Source organism: Paramisgurnus dabryanus, chromosome 6, assembly GCF_030506205.2.
Source record: "Paramisgurnus dabryanus chromosome 6, PD_genome_1.1, whole genome shotgun sequence".
Lineage (NCBI taxonomy): Eukaryota > Metazoa > Chordata > Actinopteri > Cypriniformes > Cobitidae > Paramisgurnus > Paramisgurnus dabryanus.
The window spans coordinates 27,900,388-27,921,397 of record NC_133342.1 but is presented as its reverse complement, the minus strand read 5'-3'; the positions used below and the strand labels follow the sequence as shown (position 1 = coordinate 27,921,397).

Sequence of the window (21,010 nt, the reverse complement as noted above, 5' to 3'; positions counted from 1 at the left end):
GTTAGATAGAAAGTCAGGCTCAAACCCAAGCCAACAAACCCAAGCCAACGGGGGGAGAGAAGCAGCGAAGAGAGACCTGTTTACTGCTGGAGCTGGAGGAACTGGAGGAGCCTAATGCGCTCGTGGAGGAACGAGACTGTGATTTAGGTCTCTTATGTTGAGATGACTTGTGGGGTTTTGGCTTCAGAGGAGGTGGTGTTTTTGTGGGACTGTCCTGCTCTGTTTCTACTTGACTGGAGTTTCTTTTAAGCTTGGTGTCTTTGTAGGGGACTTCACATGACAGTGCAGGTCCAATGTCACTTATGGTGCTTTCTAGCTGTTTGATGGTCTGCTCAAGGCTATCTAACGTTTGATACGTCGTCTTACGGATCTCCTCGGTTCTATCTTTGGCGGACTGGGATGTGGAGGTCGGGCTTTGTGATAAAGACGGAGAGGTGGTAGATTCTGGGTCTGTTGAAGGTTTTATCTCAAACCTCTTGGCTTCTTTGTGCTCGGTCAAGGTTCCATCCGGTTCCTCTTCATCCTCGTACACAACCACCTGCAGCGTCTTCTTCCCTGTTTTATCCCCTTTACGAAGGGCCTGGCCGATAGCGGCGAGCTGCTTCTTGGGGAACTTAAACTTGAATTTCTTTTTCGCATCTTTTGAAGATCCTATTTTGTCTCCGTCGTCAACATCGAGAGAGGATTCAAATGAGTTCTCCACTTGTAGAGATGCTGCGTTTCCGACACTACTACTTCTTTGATTGTTAAGCCTGTTCTCGGTCCTGCATGGATCTATGAGATTATTTCTAGGTGTTGTCTGACTGGCGTGAACCATTGAGTTCATTTCCTCTTCTTCTTCTTCTTCGGGCTCTTCATCGATCCGTTCCTCTGACAGAACCCTCTCCAGTTCTTCCTCGCACTCAAAGATGGTGGACAGCCGCTTATATGCCTGTTGGATATCCATCGGCTCATCAAAAATGATGATAACCGGCTTCTTATCATATCCAGGGTCCTCTGGAGCAAATAGGTTTGGTTCGGAGCCCACTCTCAGAGTCTGGACATCCGTGCCTTTGCTGTTTACCAGCTGTTGATACTCTCCTGTCGACAGAGCCTGTACTTTGGATTTAGTGATCCTAAAAGCGATGTTATTTGGCGGAGGGGGGGCTTCTTCTCCTGGTAGGTCTGGACTTAAACTAGCGTCTTCGGTGTATCTGTCCTGACTTTGGGATGACCTCGTTATAACTTCTTGTATATTTGTAACACTGTCATCACACGGCTGAGACGCCCATAATGGGTCAGAGCTTGGTTGACTGACAGGTGCTTGAACCTGATATTCAGCGCTCTTGCTAACAAGCGTAACTTCAACAGTAGTCATTCTTTGTCCTTGCTTTACTGGCGTCTCCTGATCTTGCATGTTAGATGTATAGACTATCTGCTGCTCTGATGTCTCAACAGGTGTGACTTTCTCAGAAGCTGCTGTAGGTGCTACATGCCTAAGTGACTCTATGGGAGTAATAAGTGACATCTCTTTTAAAGCTCCGGGGCCGTTCCTGGAAAAGTTAACAGAGTGCTGAGGATTGCTAAACTTGCTTTGGATCTCCTTGACTGAGTTAAAGGAAGTAAGAGATACATCATCTGATGTTAACAAGTTTGATCGCTGGGAAAGGTCAGAAGTGTTCTCAGATGCAACCTTGGAAGAAGGAAAAGTGGCTTCTGCGGGATCCTTTAGGTCATCTGCTTCATATGTCTTTGTAGTCGTTCCGGTGATGCAATATACCACCTGATGAAGAAATCGAGAAATATTCGAACTTACAACAACACATTTAAAGCAAAGTGAACATAATGTATTAACACATATATGATATTATCTGAAAAACAAATAATATTTACCCCAGATGAGGCAGGTGTTCCACTACCTTCTCTACTTTCCGATAGTGTTCCTTCCTCGGATAGATGAGTGCTGGTCTGCTAGGACAGTTTGTTAGCACAGAGTCATTACATTGAGGTGGGTCAGTGTATGTCATTCCTAACGTGAGCTGCTTACATGATTAAATAACACTAAGTAAACGTATTAAGAAGCAAAACTAATCAATGGCGCCATCTAGAGATGTCTTCCTTATGTAACTCCTTTAAATCGAACTCATCTGTAGTACAGTATATTGTGAAGCAGTGCTGCGAGAAATTGTAGGATTTTCATGCAAAGATGTTTGGGGGAGAGACTTGTGTGCAAATGCTTTGAATGTGATTTGTTCATTTTTAAAAGAAAGTGTGTTAGTGGAATAAAATGTTTGTAGAGACGCTCTGTGATCCAGAATGTTGAAGTACTGCTCCTGGTTTGAGTGAAAACAGCTTAAACAAACATAATCTAACCTGATTGTTTAAAGGATAGTTCACCCATAAACGATGATGATTAATCACCCTTATCTTGTTTAAAGGGGACATATTATGAAAATCTGCCTTTTTTCATGTTTAAGTGCTATAATTGGGTCTCCAGTGCTTTTATCAACCTAGAAAATGTGAAAAAGATCAACCCAGTAACTTAGTTTTGGTAAACCATCCTCTGCAAGCATGAGAAAAAATAGCTCATTGAAATGTGACTCCCCTTGTGATGTCAGAAAGGGGATAATACCGCCCCTTAATCTGCACTATCCAACCACTCCACTGCCATTTAGTGCAGAGGTCAGCTCATTTGTATTTACGAGGACACACCCAAAATGGCACATTTTTGCTCACACCTACAAAGTGTAAATTTTACCATGCAATAATAAATTATCTATATGGTACTTTGAGCTAAAACTTCACATACATATACTCTGGGGACACCAAAGATTTATTTAACATCTTAAAAAAGTCTTGTGAAATGTCCCCTTTAAATCCTAAAGTCTTTCTTTGTTCTTCAGAAACCAAACACAAACAGTGTTGTTTTGGGTTTTCTGTTTACTATGGGTGTGAATGGTGACCGTCTCGGCTGTGGATATCATTGTTGAGTTCAATTATTACACACATTATTTAAAAGTAAACATCATAAAACTACAGAGAATGTGTGCTGAAAAAGAGGCACAGGTCAAGACTTTCATCAAATAATGATTATATTTTAGTTTGTTTTCAACCAAACCCTTTTGGACGCCTTTCGGGACACTTAAAATATACGGCATGAGTCAAGTGGAGTTATTTGTTTAAAGGTCACGTTCTTTTTGATCCCATTTTTTAAACATTAGTTAGTGTGTAATGTTGCTATAATAGCATAAATAATATGTGTAAAATGAAAAAGCTTAAAGTTTACTGCCAGGCGATATATTTTCTTTAACAGAATTCCCCTTTCAAAGCCTACAGCGAACAGACTTCATAGAACAAGGAAGACATCAGCCCGTTTTTAGGACATTGAAAAAAAAAACATTAACACGTTATATTGCACACTGTAAACATAATCAAAGCTTCAAAAACACAGAAAGAACAGGACCTTTAAAGAGGGGGTGTAAAGCTATTTCATACATTTTGAGTTATGGTCACCGTTTGAGAGTTGGATTCCTCATGTGAAACATAGGCAAAGTGTCAAAAAAGCAGTTTGACAGAGTATTTCTGTGCCAAATGCGCTTCGCTAGGGTTCGTACAAGTTTCGGCCAGTTTTCGACCATGAAAGATTTATGTGTAACAATCTTGCTTTATTTCTTTTATAGATAATTCAGTGCAGGAAGTACAGTGGAAGTCCTTATATGGGCACTTTAACCGGAATTGAGCATGCACACCCCAAACAAGAGCTAACATGAAATTAAGTTAACGACATCATCAGAGAAGTGTGTTTTTATTTGTGAGGGAAATTGAAGCTTGTTCAGCTGAACCCAACATTATGGAAACAATAGTTTGTTTATCCAGGATAGCAGCAGAGTGGTGCGTGTGTGTTTGTTTAATGCTGGATTTCGTTGATATGGGGCGTTCCCAACAGGGTTATGAATTTTAAGTTATCCAGACATAGTGGGATAATTTTTTGTGTGTGTTGCTTGCTCGTGATTCGCTCCAGCCATGGTATGCCTCGAGGTGGTTGGTCGTATTTTGAAAAAAATCGGAACAGCTGACCTGTCTTTTCTTAATCTGATATAACTAAAGACTGTTTAGATATATGAAGGATGTAATACTACTCTATACGTACTCGAGATTAACATGATATAAGCAAAAACAGCATGTGTAATGTGAGCTTTAACACTTTTATGGTCGTTTTGAAGCTTGAAGGTGGTCACCATCCACTCCCTTAGTAACCATAAAACACAAAACAACACTTCTGTTCAAAAAAACCTGCGCTTTGGTTCTGAAAAACAAAGAATGATATTGGAGGGTAAAAGAAAAAACGGGTAAACTATATCTTAAACAATAACTTTGTTGATAGAGTAAAACTGTTTATGAAACTAAAGTTATACTGTAAGTGTATCCAATTGTTGTCTTAATAGACAAACATCAACTAATATTGCTTAAAAATGTCCTTAGAGTGAATATCCCTTCTCCTTTTCTCAAAGTCTGACTGCTGAAAAGGAAAAAGGTCAAAAGTCAAATTGAACTAATTGACCCTCTTAGCAGCCGAGTCACTCAGACCCACCCCTTCTTATATGGCCGTATCTATTAGCATTCGGAGGGAGATTTGTGAGTGACAGAGCAGTGTTAGACACACATTCAAACATATTATAACGAGGGAGGGGTTATGGTCAGGCATCAGCGTGCATCAGTATTAATGTTACTTATTAGTGCTGGTACAATAGGTGGTTATGGGATGTGAGACTTGCGAATGGGTAGTTAGCACACAACAACACATCCATTACCTTGTGGTGAGAGAAGGAAAACCCTGGTTCCTTCTCATTGATTGAGGGCTCATGGGTTGTGAGATCAACAATGTATCTGGGCTGTAAATCTTTAACTGTGCACTTCTGAAAAACCTGAGGGGGTAATGGGGGACATGGTGGAGGTTTATGTCCTTTTTTGACTTTGCAGTATTTTTGCTGTATTCTTGCAGTACTTAGCTAAGTATTTATCTGTAGATAATACCTAATATATAATATGTTTATTTATTTATATTTTTATATTTAAATGATAGGTTGTTTTAACCCATAGTTGGGTTACAACAACCCAGCATAGGGTTATTTATAAGCAAATAGTTGGGTTTGTTCATATTTGACCCAACAATGAGTTGAAACAACCCAAAATTTTTTAGAGTGTAGATCTGTAAATCAAAACATTAGTTCATAACATTAAGTACATTTTTATTGGACTATTTACTGTATTTTTTACCTTTTTATTTTACATTTAATTTTTTTATTGTAAAATAAAATATTTTACAATTTTGCGCTCCTTGGAAGTCACTGGGCCCCACTGGTGCTTTTATCGAAAAATAATGCATACCCTCATTGAACATTTCTCAACCAATCAGAATAAAGCATTCGGCAGCTCCATAATTTAAATACTATAAAGTCCAACACTTTTTGTTTGAAAATTGGTACAAAAAATGTGAGATATACAGTACTGCTGCAATAGTCTGAGGCCACCATCACCAGCTTTGTTGTTTTAGCAAAGTTGTAATCCATATTTATTTTTCACTCTTTTTTAAAAATACAAACATAAAATACAGGAAATATGTACACACAATAGGCTTTATGCCCAGCTGCACTACTTCCTGAAATTCAGCCAGCTCCTTGTTTCCTGTCTGCCATTATTGGACAAACTGATTAATCCAGGTGTGTCTGATTATCGTTGTTGTGACAACTGAGGTCAGGCACACCTGGATTAATCAGTTTGTCCAATAAAGGAAGACAGGAAACAAGGAGCTGGCTGAAGTTCAGGAAGTAGTGCAGCTGGGCATAAAGCCTATTAAAAACAATACAATTTTCAGAACTAAATGGATCTTCAGGCATCAGTCAGTATTTAGTGTGACGTCTCTTGGCACGAAACACATCTTAAGCTGTTTTGAGGAGACCTGAATTCATTCAATTAGAATTAGAAATTAGGATTTAATTTCATTTAGGTTTAAGAGATCCTGCAGCTGCCTGCTATTGCTCAAGTGAAAGGGGAGTTTACCCTAAATATTTGACACTTCAGCTTATATTTTTATACTGTTTTTAATACTACATACACATTTCCTGTATTGTCTGGTTGTATTCTAATAAAGATACTGAGAAATACTTATATATGATCACTATACAATTGCAAAAACAACACATCTAATGGTAGCATGGTGGCCTAAGACTTTTGCACAGTACTGTATATTTAAAAATGTAAAACAATATTTTGAGCTGTCCAAAGTATCTATTTCTTATTATTAGCACATGTACTCTATTTTACTTTACATGTCTGTCTATATATTTTGATAATGCAAGCAATTACATTAAATTTTTTTATCTTATAATTTTTTTATAGATAAACCACAGTGTCCTTAAGTGTCCATATACGTTTTGGTACTCTATTCTATATGCTTTATTTTATTAGAAACGGCCCTGGATTTATGTTGACAACAGAGGTAGTTACCTATTCTGAACTCTAGAGGGCAGCACAAGTCTAACCTCCGAGAAACCCAACATGCCAAATTGTCCCATTCACCTCATCACAAGTGCATTGTGTAAATGTTTACATTGGTGTGGCTGTTTGATGTTCATACAGGCTCAGTGTCCCTCAACACCTTCATGCTAATTTTTTTCCTTACTTTCACTTTTTCCTTCACCAGCCACAGGTTTCCCTCGTACAGTATTTGTGCTTGTAAAATAAAGAATGTGCGCGTAAGCCTCCTGAGAGGATGCCTGTTGTTTGCTCACCTGTAGCTCTGCCATAATCTTATCTCCTTCATCTTCTTCATCTTTTAAGGTGGAGGTGTTGACAGGGGGAGGGGAGCAAGGCTTGGGCTTGACCTCTGGGGGCGCGCGCAGGGGTTTGGGCTCCGGGGCTTCTTCCTCAGCCTCCTATAGCCAAAACAACCAGCCAAGTGTGACCGACCCTCACCCACCATTATTTTTTTTAAACAACAAGAGCAGCTGGAATCTATACCGTGACTCTCCATCATTATTATTTACGAAAACAGCACATAATACAGGCACATACAGTATCAAGCACAAGTGCAGGAATGTTTTCCAATGAGAGCATCTGTCTGGGAATGCAGTTCAACAAGATCTAATTCACCTAAAATAATGTTTTACGTGAAAAAGCACAACGCACGCACCTGAGCGCTAGTGGACTCTTTCCGGGTGGTGAAGACAACCTCTCCTGTGTGCCCGGTTCCTGTGGTGTAGAATTTGCGTGGAGGAGGAGGGGGAGGCGATTTGCAGGCGTTTTCCGGGTTGGGCTTTACTCTGTCAACACTGGCCCTGTGGGGCTTTTCCATGGTCGGCTTCTGTGGTCTCTCCAAACTGGCCCGGGCAGGTTTTTCTGCTTTGGGTCCATCTTGTGGTGTGGCTTCTGTTTGAACACAAAATGCCCCAATAAATCTCGATTTGGTGTTACGCAGCAACTTCTGTAGTTTGAATGAATGACTTGTGGTGTGCAGATTCACAACAGGAGTAGATGGACATACCAGGCTGGGGAGACATAGGAACCACTTCCATCTTGTCTGGCAGGCTGCTGGCTGGTTGGTAGGACTCCTGTTTGCTCAACTCCAGGTCAGGTATGGCCTTCAAAAGGTTGGCTTGGGTATGCTGTAGGATTCTGTCCATTTCTTTCTCCATTTTTCTTCCAGGAGAATGAACCAGGCTTGAACTGTACTCTGATGCTCTTTCTGAGACCTGTGAAGAGCGAAACAGATACTGTATGTGAAATTACTCCTTTGTTTATATTGCTTCTGTAGCTGGTAGAGCTTGCCAACTGATAAATGAATGCGAAATAAAAGCTAAATAAATAAATGTTTTATTACCTAAAGTTTTATGGCTCGTCTCATCATGCAGCCTATTTGTTTAATTACCCTAAGTAAATTTGGAGGACGTTGAATATCCAGTAGATATTAATAGTTACATAACACAGGTACATACAGGTAAATAACCACAACGCTCGTGTCAGTGCCAGTTTATTCATCTTAACCAACCAAAAGTGAAGAGTTGAGCATTACCTCTTCAGACGTGCTCTTGTTTGTACTGAAGTTGATCTCTGTTTGTGTGAAAGATCCAGTGCTGGTGGTAGTGTTCGGCAGGGCTTCCTGACCCTGTGGAGCGACTCTTTTTTGAGGCACCGGGCTGTTTTCTCTGCTCCTGGGGTTGACCAACGCCACAGCGGAAGAGTCCCGGGTGTGGATGGGTGTGAGGGGAGGGCTCCAGACCCGGTGCACCGTGTAGGGGGATAAGGGTGTGGGCTCTGAGGTGCTGACTTTTGTAGGTGATCTTGACTGTGGAGCGGGAAAATTGCGGACAGGTTTGGGAGATCCGCATCCCTCCGTGAAGACGATAGAATTATCAGTAACTGTTTTTACAGGGACTATGTCAGATTGATGATTCTGGCTTTCAGTGGCATATCTACAGAAAAGACAAGAAAAAATGCCCTTTAGGATACTGCAGGGAGTCTACAAAAGAAAAGATATTATTTATGAAATTTTAAGTTTTGACATGTAAAGCATTATGTAACATATAGTGTTATTTAATGTTCTTAAAAGGGTAATGTGGGACTTTTCGAATGATCACTTGACAGAAATGTAATATAGGCTAATATACATAACTATATGGTGTATAAAGACCTTACAAAATGAATGACACAGTTTTTATTACCTTAGAATGAGCTGTTTTTATCTAAATACACAATGGGCCCCTTACATGGAAGTTGCCATCAAGTTTCTACAGTAGCCCAAAACAGACAAATTGTACTAAAGAGCGCATTTCGTCCCTACGTTGTCTTAGACTATATGTTTGTCCTGTGGAAGCTATCGTAGCTTCTCTTTGCAATATCACCACTACATGCCCCTAAAACACTGGACCTTTAAAGGATTTGTCTATTTTCTAAAAATTCAGATTAATTTACTCACCACCATGACATCCAAATTGTTGATGTCTTTCTTTGTTCAGTCGAGAAGAAATTATGTTTTTTTTGAGGAAAACATTCCAGGATTTTTCTCATTTTAATGGACTTTAATGGACCCCAACACATAACAGATTTAATGCAGTTTAAAATGGCAATTTAAACGCAGCTTCTAAGGGCCCTAAACGATCCCAAACAAGACATAAGGGTCTTATCTAGCGAAACGATTGTCATTTATGACAAGAAAAAAAATGCACTTTTAAACCACAACTTCTCGTCTTCCTCCGGGTGTTTGACGAGCAAACGCGACCTCGCGTAATGACGTCGAAGGGTCACGTGTTACATATATGAAACGCACATTTGCGGACCAATTTAAACAATAAACTGACACAAAGACATTAATTACTATCATTCCTCATCCTTTCTGCACACTTGTAAACACTGGGGCGTAGTTTCAATACGTCATCCGTGACCTTGTGATGTGATGACGTATTACTAGGGTTGCGCAGGCGCGTCACACGACCGGAGGAACAGGAGAAGTTGTGGTTTAAAAGTGCATCTTTTTTATTTTTCTTGTCAAAAATGACAATCCTTTCGCTACATAAGACCCTTATGCCTCGTTTAAGATCGTTTAGAGTCCTTTGAAACTGCAATTCTTCTCGACTGAACAAAGAAAGACATTAACATTTTGGATGAAATGGTGGTGAGTACATTATCTGGATTTTTTTTAAGAAAATTGACTAATCCTTTAAACGAAATTCTGTGTGAATGGTGGTCCCTGAGTCTCTTTAAAAATAGGTTAAAACTCTTATAATTCTCTTCACAATTTAATTTTACATTTATACAGATTCAAATTCAAAGCAGCTTATATTATGCATAAGTATAATTTTTGTTCTTCTATATGAATTGAACCGATTCTTGGCAGTCCTACTACTATGCATAACTGTTAACCTACTGAAACATAAAACAGATTCCTCTTAATACTGCCAACAGCAAACACAGCGCTCTTTGTTTTTCACCTTCTCAATGCACTGAGATTGTCAGTCAGGGCTTTGACTCTCTTCAGCATGCTGTCCATCTTATGAGGCTCCTCCTTCAGGAAACGCACGGCCTCCACCTCCACCCTCAGCACCGTTCGCATTTTCGTCTGCAGGTCTGGGAACTCTCCTGAGGACATGCATCAGTCATTTTAGTAAATGATTACACCGATATAAAACTGACATGGTTCCACAGGCAGGAAAATATATATCCTGTTCACCTTTGAGTGCTGCCAAAGCTTCTCCTACTTTGCGTAGATTGACTGCACCCTCCTCTACATCCTTCAGGGTGACTGCTTGATGGCCCGTGTCGGAGGTGGATTTTCTCTTAATCTTCTCAACATAGTTCTCCAAATCTCTGTACCATATCATAACAAACATACAATATAATAATACACTATATAAAACAGGGTAAGTATTAAGTAGGTCTGATACTAGTAGCGAAGATTCTTTAAAAAATTGTATTAATGTAATAAAAATTTCAATAAAAATGTTTGCATAATTTTTGAGTGAAACGTATGTCCCCCTTTAAGCCCGGAATACACTGCAGGATTTTTGCACTCCTATAATAAGATCATTACCTTATCACACTGTGTGACGTGGATTTTTAAACTTGGGTACGACAAGCATGTGGACTGTACGATGATGACACGGAGGCTTCGATGGCTGCGTCACAGATTGTATTGGGGTAGGGGCGTGTTTGTTTAGGTGATTTCAAATGTCAACATTGGCTTTTAGAGATCATGCACCCCGCCTTTAAAAAAGGGATTGTTTCGCAATAACAATTATTGCATTGCTAATTACCTCATAATTAAGGTAAGGAACATTTAATATATTTTTAAAATATTTTATTTGCTAATTTTAGTGAATGCAACCTTCTGTGAGGAAAACCCGTTTATTTTCTTATTAACATAAGACATTTAAATGTCACAAATAAACTATATGCTTTAATCATTTGTAAACATAATGTCATATATGTTATTAAAAGACATTTACATTTAATTTTCTGTAAAATTAAACTGTACCTGTCAAAATAATTTGGAGCATCCCGGTTACTGTGTGCTATTATAGTTTTGAGTGGTTGTTATGTGAGAACAACAAACCTGCAAATGTCACGACCGGCCAATCAGAATCAAGCATTCCAACGAGCCATGTAATAAGCTTATTTAGCGATTGATGCATGGTGTTAGGTCAACAATAACAAATCTAATTGGTTTTTGCGTGTTTCATGGTGCAATATGCACATGACACCTAGTCGAGCAAGAATTTTTATCTAAAATGGTTTGTGTGAAGAAAATAAGTCATATACATAAGATGGCATGCAGGTGAGTAAATTATGAGAATTTTCCATATTTGGATGAACTAATTCTTTAAAGCAGCATTTGCTTCATTTAGTGACAACCTAATACTGTGTAATAAGAAAGTTATACTGTGAGACCTGCTAAAAGCTGAAAACCTGTTAGACACGCTTTAAGGCTGTTTGTTGACTGACAGTTGACATATAAGAAACGTTTGGAACAGTTGATTGCAACAAAAACTCAGCTACCAGCCAAATACCTACAGAGGATCATAACCTACGTTTTTCTCACTGTCTCAGACCTGTTCCTGTTCTTTGGTTAAGACCTGTAAATCTCGGCAGCTGATTATCATAGCTTGAGCTGCACCTGTATATTAAAGCCTTTAGCAGGGCCCACCACACAGAAAACTGCACTCCATTACATCACTTCATTTATGCATTTAGCAGACGCTTTTAACCAAAGCAAATTACAGTGCATTGAGGCTATGCATCTTATCACGAGGTATATTCTCTGGGAACGAACTTGTGACCTTTGTGCAGTTAACGCAATTCAGCTAACAAGTTAGTAGCAGAAAAACTGCATGCCACCTCTCATGCTCTGAGATCACAGTTGAAGTAGTGCATCTGTGGGAAATAGTAAATTTACCTGAAGGCTTTTCCCATGCAAGATGTCAAGTTCTCTAACCGCACCACAATCGAACTGAAGCCAGTTATAACATGAATTTCCTTTTTTTCTTAGTATCGGTATGAATTGATAGATCTGGGTCAATTAATAAAATGCTTTGATGTTCGGCAGTAGACTGAGCCTAAGTACCCATACCTTTCTGAAGTAACCGTACTTATTTTTCCTTAGCAGTACACAGAGTTCATTGTCACAGGAAAGACAGAAAAACATCCAAAGCCTTATTCATCTGAGACAGGTTTGGACAGTGACTTACTGGATCTGTCATTTCATTCTATCATCCAGGCCTCCACCCAAGAATGGCATGACTTGGTTTTATTTCAATCAAGGTCTACACATTCAAATAGAACAATACCTGGTACACTAAAGACGTTGTACTGGGAATCCCTTCTGTTTTTTGTTTTTTAAAGCCTGTGTTTAGCATTGACTGAAAACTCAAGGGTGCAATGTGGGACATTTAGAAGGATCTCATGACAGAAATGCAATATAATATACACAACTATATTATCAGTGCTGTATAAAGACCTTCCATAATAAACTGTATTGTTTTAATTACCTTAAAATGAGAAATGTTTTTATCTACATAAACCGTGGGTCCCCTTACATGCCATTTGCCGTCATATTTCTACAGTAGCCCTAAATGGACAAACTGCATTTCGCCCCTACGTTGTGTCAGACATTGACATATTTGTCCTTTGGTGGCTACCATAGCTTCTCTTTGCATTTCAAATTTAAGGGTTGATCTGCAATCTCACCGCTAGATGCTGCTAAAAAAAACACACTGGACCTTTAAAATAGTTTTGTGCAAAATATTGCTTGGAATTTTACTTAGATTAAACATGAGAGGTTCATTAAAATCAAAGGTAATCTCTGTTTTTTCCTTTTAGACGGAAGCATGCTGCTCTGTTTGTCTAAAGCATTCTTGACAGATGATCAATCCCTAATGGATTCTCAATAGCAGTGGCGGCTCGTGACTGCTCATCCGAGGGGCGCAAATTCAAAATATCATGTGTGTTGCTCGTGTTCTCAAAATATCTGTTTGTTGCGTCATGTGAACCACGTGCATTAAGTGTTTTGTCAACATAAGAAAATAAAAAGAAGAAAAAAAATCTTAGTATTTTTGTTTTGTTTTCAGTAAAAATGTCTAAAGATTCTTCAATTAAGATGCTTTTCCTTGATGAGCAAAATGACCCAAGAAAATAAGTCTAGTTTTTAGACCAAAAATATCAAATTTAAGTGATTTTGTGCATAAAACAAGAAAAAAAATCTGCCAATGGGGTAAGCAAAAAAATCTTGAATATTTTTCTTAAACACTAAATTCAAGAAAATTTGCTTACCCCATTGGCAGATTTTATTGCTTGTTTTATACACAAAATCACTTAAATTATATATTTTTGGTCTAAAACCTAGACTTATTTTCTTGGGTTGTTTTCCTCATCAAGAAAAAACATCTTAATTTAAGAATTTTTAGATATTTTACTGTAAACAAGAAACATTTTTTTTCTTGAAAATCATTGTTTGCAGTGTGCTGCACACGCGTCAAAACCGTTTATGATAAAATAGACCCTCACGTTCACAAAATACACGCAAGACACTCCCTTACCCGTAAACTCTGATTACGAATGAGAGTATCTGGCAAACGCTAGCGTCTTTTTTATCATAAACCCTTTAGATGCATCTGCATCAGGCACTTATTTGAACAAGACACGTGATGAACATAGGATCATTCGACGCGCAGAACACATATTTTAAAATGACGAACCACACACATGACGGGCTAAATACATAATACATACCAACTTTGCATCCAGTGCCCTCGAAAAAAGAAGTCACCGCCCGCCACTGCTCAATAGTATCACGCTAGCCACATAAGAATCATGATGCTTTGTTCCCTTACCCAAGCTGCAAGAGAACGTTCTCCTCCATGCACATATACTTATGTCTTTCTTCTTCCACCTGGACTTTCTGTTTGAGAACAGGGTCCTCAGCACGCAGTGTAGCCACCGAAAGCTTTCCAGAGATCTCCTTCTCTGCCTGTCGTAGCATCATTCTTATGGTATCCTGGTTCTGTAGCTACATATGCAAGCAAAGGTTACAGTAGTTAATAATACAGGTTAATATGACCTGCTGCATACAGGTGTGAAATATGACAGTGTATGTACCTGCAGCTGTTTGAGCTGGTAGAGTTGGAGTCTGAGGTCAGAGACATTTCTTTTGAAGGTGAAGAGGAGAGGGCTTACAGCAGAGTCTATGACAGGGACTTGAGCATGTGATGAAAGGGGGTCTGTGTTTACAGCTGGGTCCTTAGATGATGCTACAGCATAGACGCCTAAAGAACATACAAACATTGTTTTGATTAAAGACTTACAAAGATAAATATGTGACCCTGTCTGTGAAATCCAGGCTAAAGATTCATAAGCATAGGAGCATTAAAGTTTGATTTCATTTTGATTTCAATAAGAGATCATGAAGTCAATGTTAAAGACATCAAGGTTAAATTTTCACAGAATGTTCTTTACATGATTTTATGTACAGTAGAGACAGTAAATCACAAAGAATTACTTTAGCTGGGTTTTCACAAACTGAGTCACATTTTATGAAATACCGCAAGTGATTACTTATGATATTAAATGAAAGCTGCAATCTGTATGGTTTTTCGTTGAAAATAAAGAAAAACTGTTATTTAATAAGTCCATCTGTGTTCAATTGTTTTTTTTTTACTGCAATTCATATTTTCTTTGTCTTTTCATATTTCAAACAGAAATGGTGAAAGAGAGAAAAGTTAAACGGGTCATATAATACAATTTCTTGTTTTCCTCTTTCATACAGAAGATCCGTAAATTCGCAAAGATTAAAGTCTCAAGATTTGCATAACACCGCCCAAATGTATATGCAAAGAAATAAGTCGTAGCTTTTATTTTTGTGGTAGTATTGTTGCTGCCGCCGTCATGTCGTGGAGACGCTGTGCTTTGGAAGCTGATATTCCAAATATGGTAAGGGGTGCGTGCAACATTTCCGTCACATGCTTGAGGTATTCGGCCAATCACAACGCACTTGATAGCTAAATAGTAAATGGACTGCATTTATATAGGGCTTTCAACAGACCCATGGCCATCCAAAGCGCTTTACAAGTTGCCTCACATTCACTCATTCATACACAGACGGTGTTGTCAGTCATGCAAGGCGCCATCCAGCTCGCTGGGAGCAGCTGGGGTTAGTTGTCTTGCTCAAGGAGACCTCAACACTTGGTCAGTTGGAGCTGGGGATTGAACCACCAACCTTCCGTTTTGTAAACAACCTACATGAACCACTGAGCCACTGATGCCCCAGCTGGCCAATCAGAGCACACGGCACCTTTCAGAACGATGAGTTTTGTAAAAATCAAGGCGTTTCAGTAAGGCGGGCCATCGATGAGCAACAATAATCTACGGTAAATAAAGGGTTTTTGAACCTTAAACCGTGTAAACACATTGCATTACACCAAATACACAAAATTATGAAATTTTTAGCAATGTCATTAGGCATGGGCCGATTTCCGGTTTCAAGGCATACCGAGGTTTTAAGGAGTCAAGGTTTCAAAACCACTAAAATGTTCTGTGATGCTGTTTTCAAGGTATGAACTGTGTTTACACAAAATGAATTAAATCATGTAATAGAATTCATGTTTACATTTCAATTACATATTTCTAAAAGATTATTATAATTTAAAGGCTATATTTTACCTGGCAATTTATTGTGTCTAGTTGAAAAGTTGATGTTTTTATACACAAACATTTGAATATAACACATTTTAGTGTTTAAATGGCAATACCGCAACACCGTGGTACTTTCGATTTCTTTTCCCTAGTCATATGACCCCATTAAGTATTGCAGATTTAAAATATAAACAGTAGTTTGTTTGTTTGTTTGTTTGTTTGTTTAATAATAATAGAATGCAAAAGCACTAATATAACCTTTATGTTTATTTGAATATCATATTGCTAAGAATTTTTACTCACCACCACTATTTATGTTATGAGCAGGAGAGGCCGTCCTCAGAGTTTTCTCACTATAGTAAAAGATAACAAAATTTGGGTTATGCAAATGATTCTATCTAAACATTAAATACACTGCTTTTTTGTAATATTTAGTTATTATGAAGCTTTATAAAGTTTTACCTCATGGTCTCTTTGGCACTTGTATTTGTGCCCTTATAAAGAGCATGTTGAACAAGTCCAGTGAGACTGGCTATCTGCTGCTCCATAGCCTTTATTCTTACACTGCAAAACAAAAGCCACATCACTACTGGTTAACAATATTAAAGAGCAAACAACCCCACAGACACCAAAAATGTAATGGTTGCAGGCCACAGAACTGTAGATCTGGGAGTATTAACACAATACACAGGCATTATATTATTGCCTTCCCGTTCTTAAGGGCAGAACTGTGTCATTTTTTTTATATTGGTACCATAAACAGCAGTAAATAGTTATATTGCACTTTACACTAATCCCTTAATCTCCATTCACCACAAAATAATTTTATTTGTTTGTTTACTTTTTTCTCTATAATATTAATTTCACAAAAAGCCTGATTCAAATCTGTTTTCTACATGCACAACATAATGGTCTGGTCTGTGCCTTGAAACACTGAGCTTACTAAAACTGAATGGAAATATGAAAGTGTATGAAAACCTCCAATTGACTCTCACCTCTGAGGATCGCCCTGAAACGGCCTGTCTCCATGACCAGGTGGAAAGTCAGCAAAAACAGGAGAAGCCATATTGCCTCTCACCCTGGTCACTACGTCCATGTTTCCATTACTCTCCTTACGTAAAGATCTTCTAACTGCTGATGCCCTTTCAATTGTCATGCCTTGTGAGGGCATGTCAAACATTCTGACCTCATTGACCCGCTGGGGTGAAGCCGGTGGAGTTTTGGTCTCGCTGTACTTGAGGGACCTCTGTCTATAGAGGGTGTGCTGGTCCTGGCCATCTGCATAAGTGCCAGTAGACTTGATAGAGGAGCGATGCTGGATATACGGCACGCCGTCTGGGGTGTCTCCAGTATGGCTGCCTTGAGAAGAGGCGATGCTGAGCCTGGCCTCGATCGTAGCGTACGGGTCAGCAAATACAGAAATGCTCTTAGTGCCCAGATCTTCATCCGGTTTAACGTCTCTTCGTTCTAGGATGGCACTAGTGCAGGATGTGTTGGAGCGGCTGGGGGGAACGCTCGGGATACGTTCCCTGGGTAAGGTGGAAACTGAATGGCTGTAAGAAATCCTGGAGGGGGAAGAGGGCACAGATCGAGGTGTAGGAGGTGACAAGGAGCCCTGGACTGAGTTGATGGGACTTCCAGGCTGCTGTCTGCTACTGTAAAGCCTCTCTCTTGTCGTCTGGGGACAGACCAAAAACACATCTAACCAAAGATAATACAAATGTTTAAAAAAAGCAGTTTGTGAACACTACTAAAGGGGTGTGCACACTAAAGCTTTAACCCCTTCAGACCCTGCGTCCACTGGAATGGACATCACATGTTTTGAGGTCAAACCAATAAAAATGCTGATCAACCAATCAAAATAAGGCACACTGATTAAACACCTGAAAAATCAGGTCTGAAGGGGTTAAACGCGTCTGAACGCCAGGCAGAAACCGAATGTAGGAGCTTTTTTCAGCCAAGTGCTTTGGTTTCTATGATACTTTTGCTTATTGAACAATGCGCCGGTTAGTTGTTGCCTTATTTGCCCCGCCCCTCCTCTACTGTGATTGGACGGCCGAGTAAGAAGTAACATTGACGAGCTGAGCATTTACAATTTTTCAACAGTTGGCACTGAAAAACCACAGTGCGGGGCGGGCACTCAGTGCGGAAGAAAAGTGCACGATTTCTGAATTAAGCTTTGGAAAAGGGAGTCGGGCCGACTACCATAACACTTGTAGCCAATCAGCTGTAAGGGGCGTGTCTACCAACCGACATCGTTGCCTGGGTTGCGCATATGTGGGGCGGGTCTATCAAAAGAAGGTCCAGATTCTTTTGGAGCAGGTGCCTGTTTGTTTCGTTTGATTTCAAACATCAACATTGGCTTTCAGAGATCATGGATCCTGCCTTTAAGAAAACAACTTGACACAGAAAGTCATTAGATATGAAAAGGATGAAGAAAATGCTTTCATCACATATTTAACATGAAAAAGGGGATTAAACGGTGCTTTTGGCAGGAGAAATAAGAAAACTTTCCCTAAACAAATTTCACGTCAGGAAACCAAAAACAAAATTGTATTGTATTTTCTGTGTTGATATGATTAATGTTTAGAAAAGCGCATAGATCTAAACAAAAGACTGAATCCTTAATAGCCCTGCCCAGACCTGTCGGTGTACAGTGGTAATGCGTAAGCGTGCAGCAATAAAAGCTCACAGACAAAATGTGCGTGCAGGTGAATAATCCCTCATTCAGAGCATAGCAACACTCTTTGAATTGGCCCAAAAAGAGAAACAACATTCTCCAAACCTGTCTTTATAACCTCAAGTCTAGTTTTCAGATCAGATTCAACAGAGAACCCAACAAATATAATTACATTAAATGCATTGTCTGATAATCTGTAATGTAATGCCAAATGCATGACATAACCAAGCAAGTTACTACAAATATCCTGTAATTTCTATCAATTAAGTATGTATGTCATTGTTTAATAAAAATACAGTACATTTAGAGCTCTTCCAAGCTTTCCTGATATCCCAAAGTCAGGCATGTTTTAACAGGTGCAGAAATGGTTCATTATTGTATAATCTAGGATAAAAATAGGTGTCTTTTTATGGGTACACAAAGATCTCCATCAAAACAAAGTGCTTCTGTTGTCACATGAGAAAAAAAGCCAAACATGCATCTTTAAATGTAAAAGCTTGTGAGACTATCCACAGCGCTTACATCTATAAGTTATTTAAATTAAAGACAAGCTTTAACTTTCAAGTTTTTTTTTTTGCTAAAACAAAAGGCCAATACACTGCATATCATCAAGCCCAAACAGTACAGAAAATGAATTTTAAAGCCCTACAAAACAAGTGCATCGCATTAACAAACAAGTTTGTGCATGTTTGCTTTCTCACACTCTCGGGAGACCTGTTTTACACATCCATTTGTTTTTCCAGCTCATATCATGCTACCAATCTCACATTCGGTTGGGGGGTGAAAGGGTTTCCCATGTGGACAGAGCGATTGTTTTTAGGACTCACAGCTGTGCGAGTGAAACTACTGTGGGTGTGACACCTCATGCAGGTCATTGTCCCATCAAAAACAAAAGAGACACATTTACAATAACTGCACTGAGATATTATGGAAGTAGCTGGATGGCAGACCAAATTGCAAACAAATAGCATAAGCTGTACAAAAGATAAAAGATACCCATACTGATAAAAAATTATATATCTTGTCATGCACTGTTAGTCACCTTGCATAAGCCAAATGTTCTAGTTCGCCTAGTAAACAGCATGCTGGATACAGACAGGAATCTGTCTCTTCTGCACCCTTATTACAGCAGTGAACTACAAGGTCAGGTGCATCCACTACTAGAAAGCCCTATGTTTATGTTTATCCCCACACCCGACTCAGGAATTTCAGCACTGGCTTTGAATTATGCTCTACTAAATGTCTATTGATCTGCTGAACTAGAGATAAGGATATAATCAGATAGCAAATTACACCACAGCTGTGACCTATGAATGTTATCCTGTTAGAGGTGACACCATGGCTTTGCTACAACATTTTGTGAGCATTTAAAGGCATGGCAGGGTCATTCTTGTATCCTTTGTGTTAAAGACAATCCCAGAATGCACTGCAAAACCAAATCCAGATGTCATGTGTATGTAATAACATAACTTTCACTGTTTGTCCTGTTTATTCATCATCAGAGCACTGGTGTCATTCAAGCACCCTGTCAATTAGTAGAAGATTTAGCAAAATAAACAAGAAGTTATGAAGTTCCCTGAACAGCCAACCTGAAGGAGACCTTTGTTAAAGATGACCAGCTATTATTATAATTGCAGAAGAGCACTTTATATAATTAGTCATTACAGTAGTCATATTTGCAACAGTGGTGTTATTTTGTCGGGTGTGGTGAAAAACAGTGGGACCCTGTCCAACATTGAAGGGTGCGGCAAGAATTGACTTTTGACTCTTTGAGATGAACAAATGCAAAATCTTAACCTTCAAGTTCAAAATCTTGTCACCAGTCAACAACCAGCTGCATACAGTGCGGAAAAGAACCAGACTGTTTTTGCAGAGAGATCATTTGAATAACAAACACAAAGAGTAACAAAAATGAAACAGTTTAATAAGACTGCCGTCATGCTCTTTTACTCACCCGAGCATCTCCATTATTGGTTCTTATGTTCTGATTGAAAGCCTGGGCTGGATCCTTGTGATACACCTTCAGGCAGGAGTGTGGTGTGATGTTCCTGTATAAATAATATTACACTGTGTCAGCTTGGTTAAAAACAAAAAATATCCCAACCTTTGGGCTTTCCCTTGTGTAGTGTATGTGTAGTGTTATTTTCAGGACATTAAAGTTGAAGAAAATCCAAATGTGATGGTTTACACACTGCACATGACAATTACAAATCCATATATCCAAAGCCAAAACAGCATGATCACATATTTGCATCTTATAGTGACAAAATGTTAGAAGCATGTCAACACAAGCCCCCAAAAGCATGTTAAGAAACCTAGTCCAACCTGCACTACACATGCATTCACACACACAGATTTTGCTGACTAGTTAGGGAGTCGTGGACATGTGCAGAGTAGGGTGTGTACAAGGGCGTCACCCAACAGTCTGTGCATACTCAAAATCAAGCACTCCCTGCAATTTTCTGCACTTAAAAACCAACACAAGTAAGCCAGCCACACAGTATCAACTGCACATACAGGGAATATCTGTGATATTTTGGCAGGCTAAAAATGCATTATACAAATTTTGCAGGATGCATCCCATATCCCAATACCATTCTTGAAGTTCAAGTTTAACTTTAATTTCACACATGTGCAATTGTTTTCATTTATAAACTAAATCAAATCCAGCCT

At 39.0% G+C, this 21,010-nt stretch overlaps 1 protein-coding gene across 6 annotated transcripts in view; it reads right to left on the bottom strand.

The window, feature by feature from the left end:
• The window catches only part of kiaa1217 (KIAA1217 ortholog), a 47,388-nt gene that overhangs the window by 1,117 nt on the left and 25,261 nt on the right, over positions 1-21,010 (bottom strand). For 2 of the 6 annotated variants that reach the window (XM_065276426.2, XM_065276431.2), the window contains 15 exons: positions 20,292-20,385; positions 16,653-17,335; positions 16,120-16,221; positions 15,961-16,010; positions 14,125-14,291; positions 13,860-14,035; positions 10,205-10,341; positions 9,966-10,113; positions 8,051-8,450; positions 7,523-7,730; positions 7,172-7,407; positions 6,771-6,914; positions 4,791-4,904; positions 1,873-1,950; positions 77-1,762 (listed from right to left, as the gene is read on the bottom strand). In XM_065276426.2, the coding sequence (XP_065132498.1) occupies positions 77-1,762; positions 1,873-1,950; positions 4,791-4,904; positions 6,771-6,914; positions 7,172-7,407; positions 7,523-7,730; positions 8,051-8,450; positions 9,966-10,113; positions 10,205-10,341; positions 13,860-14,035; positions 14,125-14,291; positions 15,961-16,010; positions 16,120-16,221; positions 16,653-17,335; positions 20,292-20,385 (4,423 nt within the window). The remainder of the gene's footprint in view (positions 1-76; positions 1,763-1,872; positions 1,951-4,790; positions 4,905-6,770; positions 6,915-7,171; positions 7,408-7,522; positions 7,731-8,050; positions 8,451-9,965; positions 10,114-10,204; positions 10,342-13,859; positions 14,036-14,124; positions 14,292-15,960; positions 16,011-16,119; positions 16,222-16,652; positions 17,336-20,291; positions 20,386-21,010) is intronic. The other 4 variants (XM_065276432.2, XM_065276427.2, XM_065276428.2 and 1 more) reach the window with 4 other exon arrangements.